The sequence below is a fragment of the Danio rerio genome, chromosome 19 (assembly GCF_052040795.2).
Source record: "Danio rerio strain M-AB ecotype USA chromosome 19, GRCz13ab, whole genome shotgun sequence".
NCBI lineage: Eukaryota > Metazoa > Chordata > Actinopteri > Cypriniformes > Danionidae > Danio > Danio rerio.
This window is the reverse complement of record NC_141039.2, coordinates 42437286-42451729: the sequence shown is the minus strand read 5'-3', so window position 1 is coordinate 42451729 and position 14444 is coordinate 42437286. Positions and strand designations below refer to the sequence as shown.

Below are 14444 nucleotides of genomic sequence, written 5' to 3'. Positions count from 1 at the left end.
AATTCCATAAATTTGAAATAATTATACTTTGATTTTTGCTTTGGTTTAGAGGGGAAAAAAATTGGAAACTGAGTATTTAAAGAATTATCAGCAATAAATACTCTTTATAATATTCTTAAAATGTTTAATGGCAGTAAAGAGATTTACAGTGTTATTAAAGAGAGAGAGACACTGTTCTTCTGAACTTTTTATTCATCAAAGAATCTTGAACAAAAAAAAAAAACCTTAGATGTTTTGGATGTTAAGTCTTGCAACTTTACAACATTGATAATAATCAGAAATGATATACTCCACAACAAATCAGCAAATTAATTATTTCCGAAGAGTCATGTGACAATAACCATGTATAAATGCGAGTACCAAGCATGAAAATTACCCTTCATCCTCAACACAATACATTACACTTTTAAACAAGATTGAAAATGTGACAATGTAATAATACATCCGATTGTTGATGCTTTGTTTTTAGTTAAAAAAATATTAGCTGACTTGGTGAGCATAAGATGCTTCTTTCAAAATCATTTTCAAACAATTGTATGGTAGTGTGTGTACTGTATATAGTATTCTATATGTGTTAATTTAATATTTTAATAATGAATCATAATGTTTTAAGTCACATTTTGTGGAACCTACAAAGATAGTTCACTCCAAAATAAAAATAGTCATCATTTACTCACCCGTAACATTTCACAAACATGTCTGAGCTGAACACAAACGATATTTTGAAGAAAGCTTGAAGCCGGTAACCATTGACTTCAATACTATTTATTTGTCCTACTATGCAAGTTGATGGTTACTGGTTTCCAGATTTCAAAATATCTTCCTTTGTGTTTCAAACCACTTGAGGGTGAATAAATTGTTATTGTTGCGGTATTTGAGTCAACTATCCCTTTAACTAAAAGTGAATGCGACTCTGCACCAACATGGTACATTGAGGTAAGGATGGTTTTAGATTCACACATTCTTTTATAGATAACTTGTGACATGCTCCCTACCATGGTACTTTGAATATTGGGTTTGAAATCACATGCAAGTATGACTTCAAATCAGCATTACCACTATTTATTTGACTGTGAACAATGTTGAACTTTGATAGTCACTAGCTGCTAATTTGATTCACTATTAAGAATATGCAAAGAATACTTTTCTGAAATTATATCATCAACAAGAAAGATACGGCACAATATATAATATATGGCACAGACTCGCATGGGACATGATTTAATCAGCCTTTTCTTACCGTGCACTCGTCAACTTCTGGAACTGAATTAAGTAAACCTCAGTGAACTGTTCTGCTGGGTATTCATCCAGTGGCCTGTACTCCTCGATCACTCCATACAGAGCAAACAGCTGCACCAGCTCAGCCATCACTCCAATAGCGGGCACTCCTTGAACTAGTAAATACCGAGACTCCAGGTTGATGGTGTACACCTAAAATTAGCGATTCAGCCATTATTTTTATAAGCAGAGATTCAGTTCTTGTGAGAGAGACCTTAAAGACAACATGACTGCTTACATTGACGCTGCACAGTTCGATGAGATAACGGCATTTATAAAATAAACCGACCTTAACAGCTTTGAGGCGTCTTCCTTCTCTGTATTTTGGTCGAGTTTGGGCAACATTTTGCTGCTCGTGATGTTTATACACTTTTTGTGTGTCCCACACAGAGGAACTAGCAACTGACCCGTCCATCACTGTGGAAATCAGCGACGAAAAAAAACAGGCTTTCAAAATAAAAGTTCCAATTAGAAAAAATAAACAAAAGTCCGCTTTCCCAAAAGGATGCTAATAAAAATAATATTAAGAAGAATAATGATGATAGTGATAAAAAAATATTATAATGATAATGACGATGATAATTATAATAATAATTCATTTACACATCCAAATTATGATAAACACTTCTAATAAAATAAAATAAATATCAAAAAGATTTGGACAAAAAAAGTCAAAATTGTAAGATGCTAACTCGCAGAAAATGTCGCAACTATTATAAATGCAGACGAATTAATTATAAACTATATTATAAATTTATTTTAAGTTTTTAACGTTTAAAACAAGCTTCTTCTTTTTTTACCCATTTAAAGGGTTAGTTCACTCAACACCGAAAATTCTGTCATTATTTACTAGGTTGTTGACTTGTTCCAAACCATTTTGATTTACTTTCTTCTTAACACTAATTAGGATTTTTTAAAATACATATAATACAAAACTTCCATATAATCATTTTCAGCATTCTTTAAAACATCTCTTGTGTTCAGCAGAATAAAGAAACTCAGAAAAGCTTGGAACCACCTGAACCTCTAGCAGGTCGCACACCAGAAGCGACGCTCGGCGGCGCGCCACGCAGCGCCATGTATTTTAGAATTCTAATCATAGGTTTCTATCAGGATACACACACCGGCGCCGCAAGTCGGCGGCTGTCGGCGGCGCCCGGCGACGGCTCAGGACGCAGTTCATTTTTCAGCCGCGCCACAGAGCGCCATCTGATTAGTTTCATGTTAAATATCATTCGAATGTGCGCGTCTGGTGTGCGATACTTTAATCTGTCATGTACGCGCCGTGTCGCGGCGCCGAGCGGCGCTTCTGGTGTGCGACCTGCTTCTGAGTTAATAGTAAGCCCATTTGATTTTTTGAGTGAACTCAATATATTAGGCCTACTATAAATTACTAGTAGACCTATTTAATGTGAGAGATCATTAATAAATAAAAGTTATTAGAAGAAAATAGATACTATTCAGTTGCTGGAGTAAAAGATTAACAGTGTTTTACATTTATTAAATGTAAAAAGATTTGTACATTACATACATATAATGATGTAGGCTATTAGCCTATCCTGTACATTAGCTATATTTCATTCATTATGCATCCATTAAATAAATTAAACCTGTCCAAATTAGATCGTTTAAAATGTTTGAGCAAACGAGAATCTGCTATGTTGACTTTGTCAGATAAATAATGACTGATCATCTATAATGACTGATGGAAAACTGTTCAGTGTATTATATTGAATGGTGATTATTCCCCATTCGCCCGTCTTGATCGCTATATTTGTGAAATGGTGCCTATGCATTATTGTATATAGTGTTTGCCTATACAATACATATTAACAATAACCTTATGTATAAAATATAATGATGATGTCCGAGAAGAGGTTAATAACATTAACACCCGTCTAACTTAGATCGTGTGTGCCTGAAACGTGTGTATGTCTGCAGCTGGATAAGTTTTAACCCCAAAACACACACATATTAAATAAATGAATAACGTATACATTTTGCGGGGCTACTCATATTTCATTAAATAAATATTAATATACTAACACACGGACATGTTTGCACAGTGTTGTAGCTAAGATCATTAGTAATAGTTAATAATAGTTAATAGGCTAATAGTTTGTAATTAAAACCCGGCTAATGACCAATCAGCCGCAAGGACTGGACATATCCGTTTTATAAAATGGTTTTATCATAGGCTGCTATTTCATAAGGTATGACAACAGATTCTTGACAGAAAGGAGCACGAGGTTCCTCTTTTCCCCATCATTCTGTGATACGGGCTTTGAGCAGCATCCCTCCAGAATGTCTGAGGACGTGGTTTATTCAGAGGTCGTGTTTGTGAAGAAGAAACAGGCGGACAAAGACGATAAAGATGATCCAGATCAGTGTGGTGAGCTTTCAGGAAAAAAAAAACTGTTTGTGTATTCTTACAAAACCTATTTGTGTGAGTGTGTGTGTGTGTGTGTGTGTGTGTGTGTGTGTGTGTGTGTGTGTGTGTGTGTGTGTGTGTGTGTGTGTGTGTGTGTGGCAATTAAATGTTTATGTTGCAATAAAGCGACTGAGAGCTTAAAACACCATAGAAATCCTCGATGAATTTGTAATGCTTTAAAATGACGATGAAGGAACTTGTATCGTTTTTAATGGTAACATAATGTCTGTACTTACAAACAAACTGTATTGTTTTTACACAGCCATAATGTAAAAATAGAAAAAAAATACATTTAATTAAGATAACCTTATCTATGCATTGGGATAAATTACATAACCCAGTGCACTGGGTTAAAATAACCCATAGTTGGAAAGGTGCTATATAATTGGGTTATACGTTGGGGTATTTTTAACCCAATTATTTTAACACAGTATGATTCACATTAGATGCCTAATTGGGTAATTCGAAAGTAAAATGTGATTTAAAAATGTCTTTAATAGGGCGGCACGGTGGCTAGCACTGTCGCCTCACAGCTGATTTTAGCCTCGGCTGGGTCAGTTGACTTTTCTGTGTGGAGTTTGCATTTTCTCCCCGTTTTCTCCGGGTGCTCCGGTTTCGCGCGCAGATTTTTAGCCCATCATTAAGTCTATGTTTTTGCTTGTGTAAATTTATAATTATTCTGTTTTTAAATTAATTGCACTAATATTTTGTGATATAGTAATATTAAAATGTTCACATGATTTATTTACAATACAGTTTGTAAAGTAACATGTTCAGTCTTCGAGATATTATATGAGAGACTTGCTTTGTTTACCAGATAAGTGGATTTCATTTGATTTACATTGTAAACATTAAATAAAAGTTAAAAATGTATTATTTTTTATTTCATATTTTAAGTTTTTTGTTACGATACTGACAAAATATTTCCGCATAAATCAGCAGATTTTTTTTTTAAAAATTCTCTGCAAAAAATGTCCGCAGATTCTGTCTGGCCCTGGCTATAGGTGAATTAGATTAACTAAATTAGCCATTGTGTATGTGTGTGTGTTATTGAGAGTGTGTATGGGTGTTTCCCAGTACTGGGCTGCAGCTGGAAGGGAATCCGCGGTGTAAAACATATGCTGGAGTAATTGGCGGTTCATTTGGCTGTAAATAAAGGACTAAGCTGAAGGAAAATTCACGAATGGCTTTAATAAATATATATTTTTATGTAATAGCCTTTCATCAAAAATAAAGATTAAATATAAATACCCCTACTAAAACATTTTCAGGGTTTTTAATACACGTTTTTATATATATTTCAAATTAAATCATCATTAAATCAAAAAGTTTATTTAAAGCCTGCGTGAATGTAGATATTTCATTCATAATTATATGCATACTACAAAAAAAAAAAAAAAACTTTCACAGGCCTAAAATAGTTCTTGTGGCCTTTAGACATATTCAAAAGACGTGTGAGAATTTCACAGTGGTGTGTCTGCATTTGCATGAACGTGATGTGATGAAGGATGAGGTTTCAATAGATTACGGAAAGGGAAGTTGCATCCAAAAAAAAAAGGTACATTTATTTGATATTCAAAATACAGAAGGATCTCTGTGGATGTTTAGCAATAAGGTGGAATATATATATATATATATATATATATATATATATATATATATATATATATATATATATATATATATATATATATATATATTTCCCAAATGATGTTCAACAGAGCAAGGGAGTTTTCACAGTATTTCTGATAATGTTTTTTTTTCATCTGGATAAAGTCTTATTTGTTTTGTTTTAATCACAATTTTAAGGACAAAATTATTATTAATTTTTTTATTATTAACTGTTATATAATAACTTGCCTAATCACGCTAACCTGCCTAGCTAACCTAATTAACCTAGTTAAACCTTTAAATGTCACTTTAAGCTGTGTAGAAGTGTCTTGATAATATGAGTTATTAAAACTATTATGATAAGAAATGTGTTGAAGCAATCTTCTCTCCGTTAAACAGAAATTGGAAAAAAAAAAATTAAACGGCTGCGAATAATTCAGGGGAGCTAATAATTCTGACTTCACCTATATATATATATATAATTCTTCATTTCTGGAAAACCCGTAATGACCAGTTGTAAAACAAATAAAACAATAAATTAATCCAAATGAAAGTTGACAAATTGTGAAAGTCAGGGCAGGATGTCTTATGAAATCATGGTAATTTCAGGACAATGCAAGTGTAATGACAACATGCCACATTTGCTCATTTACTAACTATATACACGCATAGAAAGCAGATTGAGCATACTTTAATCATGGGAATATAAAATATTACCATGTGGGTGAAATAATGTTCCATCATAATAATCTAGCATAACAGACACACCTGACTTAAGTCTTGTCGCTGATTGCAGATGTAACAGCAACAAATAATAACTGGACTTCCAGTTGAATAAAAGGTAGATTTTTCTGATGAATCATCTGTTGAACTGCATCCCAATCATCACAAATACTGCAGGAGACCTATTGGAACCCGCATGGACCCAAGATTCTCATAGAAATCAGTCAAGTTCGGTGAAGGAAAAATCATGGTTTGGGGTTACATTCAGTATGGGGGAGATCTGCAGAGTGGAAGTCAACATAAACAGCCTGAGGTATCAAGACATCTGTGCTGCTCATTACATTACAAACCACAGGAGAGGGCAAATTCTTCAGCAGGATAGCGCTCCTTCTCATACTGCAGCCTCCATATCAAAGTTCCTGAAAGCAAAGAAGGTCACGGTGCTTCAGGACTGGCCGGCCCAGTCACCAGACATGAACATTATTGAGCATGTCTGGGGTAAGAAGGAGGAGGCATTGAAGATGAATCCAAAAAATCTTAATGAACTCTGGGAGTCCTGCAAGAATGCTTTCTTTGCTATTCCAGATGACTTTATTAATAAGTGATTTGAGTCATTGCAGAGATGTGTAGATGCAGTCCTCCAAGCTCATGGGAGTCATACACAATATTAATTCTGTTTTCCACTGCAGCATGACTTTTTATTTTATACTGGACATTATTTCTATTCAATGACAAAACTTTAGTCTAAGCAAAGTCAGACCTTACTGTCCTAATTAAATAATAAAAAATCAAGGCATGATCATATTTTATTTGGGTAAAATAAGCAAAATCTAGAGGCATTTGCCTTTAATATAAGCCACTTCTGATAGCAACTAATCAACTAGAAGTCAAGTTACTTGTTCCTTAAAACAGGTAGTATAGGTATGTAGTCTCAAAGGTAGTTTGAGCTTATTTTAATTAATTTGAACAAGCAGCAGAAATTAAGTTTTTAAAGCAGGACAAATTAAACAATATTACAAAAAATAAATAAAAAATCCAAACTTGTATTATACATGTTTTGAGGTATATGCATCAAAAATGATCATATGATTGAATGAAAGATTGTCTTGTATTAATGCTTGTAGATTTGCAGAAGAGGCGCTCATGTTGTGATGGTGTTCGGCTGGTACTGACGGCTCTGTGTGTGATCTTCACCACTGGACTGATCGCGCTCAGCTTCTTGTGTACCAATACAGTTTTATTTATTTTTCAGATTTATTGATTTTATAACTGGCACAAAATAATACTGGATCCGACTGAATATTTCTCTTCCATCAAACAGGCTATATGCAGGCTACGTCAAACCATAACTTGCAGAAAAAGCTTCAAGATCTTCAGGAGGTCCACAATGCACTGCAGGAGAACTTCACAGGTAAACACTCTTAAGTTAAATATTTAAAAAATAAAATAAAATTCACTTTCATTTCAAACTAAAAGCGAGCTATTTTCTGTAAATGTGCAAATATTTGACCAAAAACCAGAAGTCTTGTACACTCCAGTAGGTTTGCTATTCTGGTTATAATGTGATGATTATGATGATAATAACAAACCATTTTTGAATTAATAATGGAAGTAAATGACAGCAGAAGACTGTCACATTAAGGATTCAAAACTAATTTAGATGTACATAAAATAGATTAAATTATTCACTCATTATTACATTCATTGGCTAATTAGAAAAATTAAGTCATCATCATCATCATTAATCATTTAATGAATTTGGGCCCTTTCACCTTACATATTTTAGACCTACAACAAAAGCCAAAAAGATCAAAATTGTTAACCATCACCAATCGGATTATGACTTTTAGTTCTTCACCGTTTTCTATTTGGTGTGGGATTGAAAGTCCAATATTAAGTGTGAAATTTGGCTTTATTTTGCCAGCACACATATTATCATTCTTTAGCTGAACGCAGGGCCGGAGTGGGACTCTTTTTCAGCCCTGGAGTTTCAAGCCTCAGACCGGCCCACCTCAGTTCACGACTGACTATATTAAAATAAGGTCATTTCCAATTCAGTTTCTAATGACACTATCACGTCTTTTTTTGAGAAAACAACTGCTTTAGAACTTCAAATGTTCAACAACCCTAACAGTATTATATGTCTCAACAATAAAAATGAAATAAAAAGAATTACATAATCGAGGATCGATCCCCGGTCTGCGGGGTTGAAACCTAACGTGCTAGCCACTGAACCACAACAGCTGTTCAGAGAGAGAAGATCAAGTTATATCATAAGCTGCGTTAAAATAATGAATAAAAAGGCTGTGATCAAGTAAATAGATAAATATATTTAAAAAGTGTGACTGCTGTAAGCAACAGATTCTGGAGTTAGGGACACCAGCCCTCGCGGCCAAAAAACGGACCGGCCCACCGGGAATTCTCCCGGTCCTCCCGATTAGCCTGGCTGAACGATTAATCTGTGCAAGTTAATCCACTGCACAAAATAAATAAAAAACTGTTTTGGTAATCTTCAATCAGTCTAATCATTTGCTTCCGGAGTGGCAGTTCTTCTGTTGACGTCAGTTTGACGGCTTCCCACATTTATTTAGGCCCAATCCCAATTCTACCCCTTACCCTTAGGGATGGGTAGGGGTTCCCCAATTCTCTTTAGCTTAAAGGTGTAGGGCAGGGGTCATCAAACTTGTTCCTGGAGGGCCGGTGTCCTGCAGATTTTAGCTCCAACCCTAATCAAACACACCTGAACAAGCTAATCAAGGTCTTACTAGGTATACTTGAAACACCCAGGCAGGTGTGTTGAGGCAAGTTGGAGCTAAACCCTGGAGGGACACTGGCCCTCCAGGGCCAGGATTGGTGACCCCTGGTGTAGGGTTAAGGGGAAGGGCTAGATAGCCCTTGAAACTGATATTTTTCAGGACTACACTTGAAACCAAAGGGTAAGAAAATTTCTCAGAATACACCATCTACAACAGCAGCATGTCTGAACACGGAAGTCAGGAGGTGCACAAAATAGATAACTATTGAAAATTTTTACAACAAACAAGCACGTTTTAATACATTTATAACCACGTCCATGTTTTACTGTCATGCTATAAAAAATACATTAAAATAAAAAAGAACGCAAAATTTTGCTATCTATAATAAAAACCCTTTTACAGCAGTCTCACAACATTCTGACACTTTAATCCCGTCAAAAAAGTCTAGCTGGGAATGAGCTTTTTACACGGTCTGCTATGTTAATGTTGTTTTCGTGTGTTTTAGAGATGTGTGCATCAGCTGAAATGTCACCCGAATCCACTCCTTCATACTAATCATCCACCCGCGACCCAACCGCACACATTATTTTATGTGATATATGCAGTTCAAGTCAGAATTACTAGCCCCCTTTGAATTTATTTTATTATCCAAATTATGTTTACCAGAGGAAGGAAATTTTCACAGTGTGTCTGATAATATTTTTTTCTGCTGGAAAAAGTTTTATTTGTTTTATTTTGGCTAGAATAAATGTAGTTTTGATTTTTTTAAAAGCCATTTTAGGGACAAAATTATTAGCCCCTTTAAGCTATATATTTTTTCGATAGTCTCCAGAACAAACCATCGTTATACAATAACTTGCCTAATTACCCAATCCTATCTAGTTAACCTATTTAACCTAGTTAAGCCTTTAAATGTCACTTTAAGCTGTATAGAAGTGTCTTGAAAATATCTAGTCAAATATTTTTTACTGTCATCATCGCAAAGATAAAATAAATCAGTTATTAGAAATGAGTTATTAAAACTATTATGATTAGAAATGTGTTGAGAAATATTCTCTTGGTTTAACAGAAATTGGGGGGGGGAGATAAACCGGGGGGCTAATATTTCTGACTTCAACTGTATATATCTGCACCCGATCATCACTTTAATAATTCTAACTCTTTGTTTTAAGCATGATGATAGGTCACCGTGGATTGTTCGGTATTAACAGCAGATTCAGCATTTACATATACAGGAAAATTTGGACAGTTTTGAAACGATAGTTTTAATCTCTTTTACCTGCTTTTGTCCTCTTTGAACTAATACTGTTGTCCATCAGCACCATCTCCTGGACTGATCATTTAAAGAAATGCAATCTAGTAGGATGGAAAACAGCTGCTGTGAGGCGTTTTCCCCTCGTCGTCAGACAGCATCTTCTGCAGTTTAAATGAAGCCTCGTCATCGCTAAAGTCAACATTTCCTCTTTATTTCAAATATATAACCAGCCCAAACAAATGTAATTCACCAAAATGTTGGACACACACACATAGCCTGTACTGTGCCACTGACACACTGATTTAATAACTGTGACAAGGTGAAAATATAGGCTAGTGTCATTTCGAAATGACAAAAAAAACACAAACCGTGGTAAAAACAACACACGAAATAAAACACAAACGGCTCGCGATTAGAATGAACAGCAAATCAGCAGCAGAGTATCAATAACAGACTTTTATTGCTCATTTTTGTAAATTGCATGACTTTCATACCTGTTAAGTTTCATGCCAGTACTCTGGTTTGCTCTCTCTCTGTGTGTGTGTGTGTGTGTGTGTTTACGCGTGTATTTCTGACTGCAGACACGTGAACTAGGAGAACGTTTTTCTCGTATTTCTGACGCGCTTGAACCACATGTGACAGATCATAACGGCTTTAACAGACACATTTCTGAGTTGTGTGTCACAAAAACACTGTTATACATTAAAACGTTATCTGAAACCCATTTTCGGAGCGTAAATTACCAGTTGTACACACTGTAAACGGAAGTTTTTAGCATTCTACCGGAAGACGCTGGTCGCTATGGCGCCCTCCATGCAGCAGCCATGAAAAAGGTCTACATCAACCCGCAATTAATAATAATGTATTTTTTATTACAAGCAGATTATCCGCTGCACCCGCGTATATAATCCCCATCCGCGCATCACTAATGTGTTTACATGGATGAATATGGCCACGGTGTAAATGCACAGTACAGTTACGATCTTTATGCCACATTATATAGTTATGATAACATGATCTCGTTGCCTTCAGTGATTTCCTGAACATACAAACCAAAAAATAGCACAACTGGAATAACTACAGCAGTCGCGATCATCTGCTCTCATATGAAGCAAGAGATCGCGAAGACATATGACAAGTGAAGGTGCTGTCCCAATTCTTAGGGTAAATTTTTTACGTCCTTCCACTTCAAACTCAAGGGGAAAGGGAATGGGTACAAAAATAAAATTGGGATTGGGCCTTAGACTTCTGACCTCCATTACCTTCCATAATGACGTGGTTACAACCTTGCAAGAAAACGTATATTATTTTATCATGAATCTCTTTCATCTGTTTTAAATAGCATTTTCAGCAGTGCTCGAACACATATATAACAGGGAACAAAATCTGTCCCGGGCTCTGAATAACAGTGGTAAGTGATCATCACAAAATTCACCGACATAAAACAGTCAAGAAACTAATATTCCATCTCAAACCCTATAAACCTGCAGCTCAATGTCCAGAGGACTGGCAATATCATGCAGGAAAATGTTACTACTTCTCTACAAACACAAACACACTGGATTGGTTCAAAAGTCGAGATGCCTGTATTTCAGACGGCGGACATCTGGTGATCATAAACAACAGAGATGAACAGGTTTGTGTCTATATTCAGATAAACAAGTTGTTAACCATTTCCCCAACAGGAGATATCTCGTCAATTAAGACAATTACTTTTTTTTAGACAATTTCACATTGAAATGAAGCAGTTTTGTCAAAAATGTTACATTTCTGATGAAACCTGTCTGCATTATAATGTAATGTAAAGTGTGTTTATGTAGCACATTTATCGGGTATGGCCATACACCCAAAACACTTAACAATCATGAGGAGGGGGGTCTCTCCACACCCCCACCAGGTCCAGCATGCAGCATCCACTTGGATGATGCGATGGCAGCCACAGGACGCCAGTGCGCTCACCACACACTAGCTATTGGTAGAGTGGAGAGACAGTGATAGAGCCAATTCGGTAGATGGGGATGATTGGGAGGTCATAATGGGTAAGGGCCAAATTTCCTCCATCGGCAAGGACACCAGAGTTACACCCCTACTCCTTATGAGAAGTGTCATGAGGTTTTTAATGACCACAGAGAGTCAGGACCTCAGTTTAACGTCTCATCCGAAAGACGGCGCTCACTGACAGTATAGTGTCCCCTTCACTATATTGGGGCATTAGGACTCACAAGGACCGCAGGATTTGCACCACCTGCTGACCTCACTAACACCACTTCCAACAGCAACCTAGTTTTCTCATGTGGTCTCCCATCCAAGTACTGACCAGGCTCAGCCCTGCTTAGCTTCAGTGAGTAACCGGTTTTGGGCTGCAGGGTGATATGGCAAGTCTAGGGGTATGCTTCTCACTACGGTGCGAGAGGTCCTGGACGAGCACCCACCTGCGCCAGACCCCTCACCAGCCCTTATTTTTCTTCGTGTCCCTCTTGTTTCTATCATTGCGTTGTGTTAGAAAGAAAATCTGTCCGACTGTTTATTTTTGTTGTTGCCCGTTTCTCAGTGCACGTTATCCGTTCGTCATTCATAGCCTATCATTTCATTTCTCATTTACGTTGCTTACAAGGCTTGGACGAAGCAGACAGGCAAGCAGGTAACGTGACGTACATCTTGCTACACGTAGGACTACTCTTGTGTTTAGTACATCAGGTTAGGGGCGAGCACCACCCCTTGAACTTTTTGGATAGATAGTTAGGACCCGGAAGACTCTTCGTGTGTTTTTGGTTTCATATCTTTCGTTAGCTAGATGATTCTGGGGAGTTGCATATTGTTTGGAGTTTGTTCTTTTCATTTCTTCCCACATCCCTTCTGCCAGCTCTCTTGTTTTTTTTCCTCGTCTTTGTTTTTGTCTCAGTGTTGTAGATATTGTAAATATTTACATTATATTTTTGATTTACTATTACTCTTTTCTTTATTTTTAATTTGTTGTTTTTGTTCACTTTGGTAATTGTAAATAGTTACAGTTTTTGGTATCTACTTTGGTTGTCTTTTACACTTCATTCACTGTTTGTATAAATTTATTTTAATTGCACATAAATGTCAAACCCCATTTCCCCTAGATCAGTGGTTCTCAAACTTTTTTCCTCAAGTACCACCTCAAAAAAAAATTGTCTCTCCAAGTACCACCAAAATGAGCAAGTGAGTAAAGCAGCTACACCTCTGCACAGTTAAAAAACGTGGCAGAGTACCTCAGAAATAAAGGCTATATGTTATATTTGGCATATTATATAGATAATTTTTAATAAATTTTTTTAATGTGTGTAGCATGTACATGAGATATTTCATTCCTCCGGGTACCACTAGAAGGAAGCCTGCGTACAGGTACACGTACCACAGTTTGAGAACCACTGCTCTAGATCAACATCAGGGGATTGTAACAGTAATAAAACTGTAAATTTTTGCTTAAAATCAGACGTGTTTATTTTGATATAGAATATGGGCATATTCCTAGCAGAAAATATTCTGAGGGCTGTCAAATTTTGATGAAAAAAATAATCAAAAAATGCTGGCGGAGAAAGAGTTAATAAATACAATAGAATGTGGTGTAAATCACAAGCTTACCCTTTATCCTTTAAGGAGTTCCTGATGAGCAAAACAAACAAATATAAAGGCTCGTTCTGGATTGGGCTGACAGACAAATCTACTGAGGGTCAATGGCTTTGGGTGGACAACACGAAGCTGAGTACAGATATAAGGTATTTGAAATAGTTTACACTCAAATGCTATAATTCTAGAAATCCAAACACACTATACTGATGATGTTGAAATGATGGTCACAATGAAACATTCACTTTCAGTTACTGGAATGGACAGGAACCAGATAACTGGAAGGGAAATCGCATAGAGTACCATGATGAAGGAGAAGACTGTGCTCGCGTTGAACAAAACAACTGGAACATTAAAAGCTGGTTTGATGCATTCTGCACCACTGCATTCAGAAGAATATGTGAGACCAGAGCCCCCAGACAAGCTTAGTGGGCACAGAAATCAATGCATCAAATATAAATGTATGCTTATGTCAGGGGAACTTCACCACCGCTGCTTCAGAATCTCATGATGCTTTAGTTTTGACTTTCTTTCGCCAATGTTTTGTGCTGCTTGCAAGTTGTGAAGCAATAAAAGTCACTCATTTGAATCTCTATATTGACATGATTGCATTTTTAAGTTCTTGTTATCAATTTTGTCCAAATTTCAATAATGTTGTCTCAAGGTTTTCTCCTGACTAGGCCATATTTAAAACCATTTTGATTCACTAAAATAGATTGCTGAAAGCAAACCGCTTGTATTTATTCTCATGTCACTGATGTTAAAAGTGATGATATTTCAGAACATTTTTATCAAA

At 36.1% G+C, this 14444-nt stretch overlaps 2 protein-coding genes across 5 annotated transcripts in view; one reads left to right on the top strand and one right to left on the bottom strand.

Moving 5' to 3' along the window:
- rbm48 (RNA binding motif protein 48) overlaps positions 1–1770 on the bottom strand; it is a 49195-nt gene extending 47425 nt beyond the window's left edge. Inside the window, exons 1-2 of one of the 2 annotated variants that reach the window (XR_015945185.1) lie at positions 1568–1709; positions 1241–1431 (exon numbers count right to left, since the gene is read on the bottom strand). Coding sequence is in view for 1 of the 2 variants with exons in the window: in NM_205604.2 (NP_991167.2) it covers positions 1241–1431; positions 1568–1693 (317 nt within the window). In the remaining variant the exon portion in view is untranslated. 2 annotated transcript variants of the gene reach the window in all.
- On the top strand, positions 1300–14243 carry illr4 (immune-related, lectin-like receptor 4). 3 transcript variants are annotated; one of them, XM_088651384.1, is made up of 8 exons: positions 1300–2311; positions 2611–3670; positions 7168–7266; positions 7365–7454; positions 11397–11465; positions 11545–11690; positions 13679–13797; positions 13900–14243. In XM_088651384.1, the coding sequence occupies exons 2-8, from the start codon at positions 3583–3585 to the stop codon at positions 14075–14077; spliced, it is 789 nt and encodes a 262-aa protein (XP_088507510.1). In that variant the 5' UTR covers positions 1300–2311; positions 2611–3582; the 3' UTR covers positions 14078–14243.
- The last annotated feature ends 201 nt before the right edge of the window (positions 14244–14444 follow it).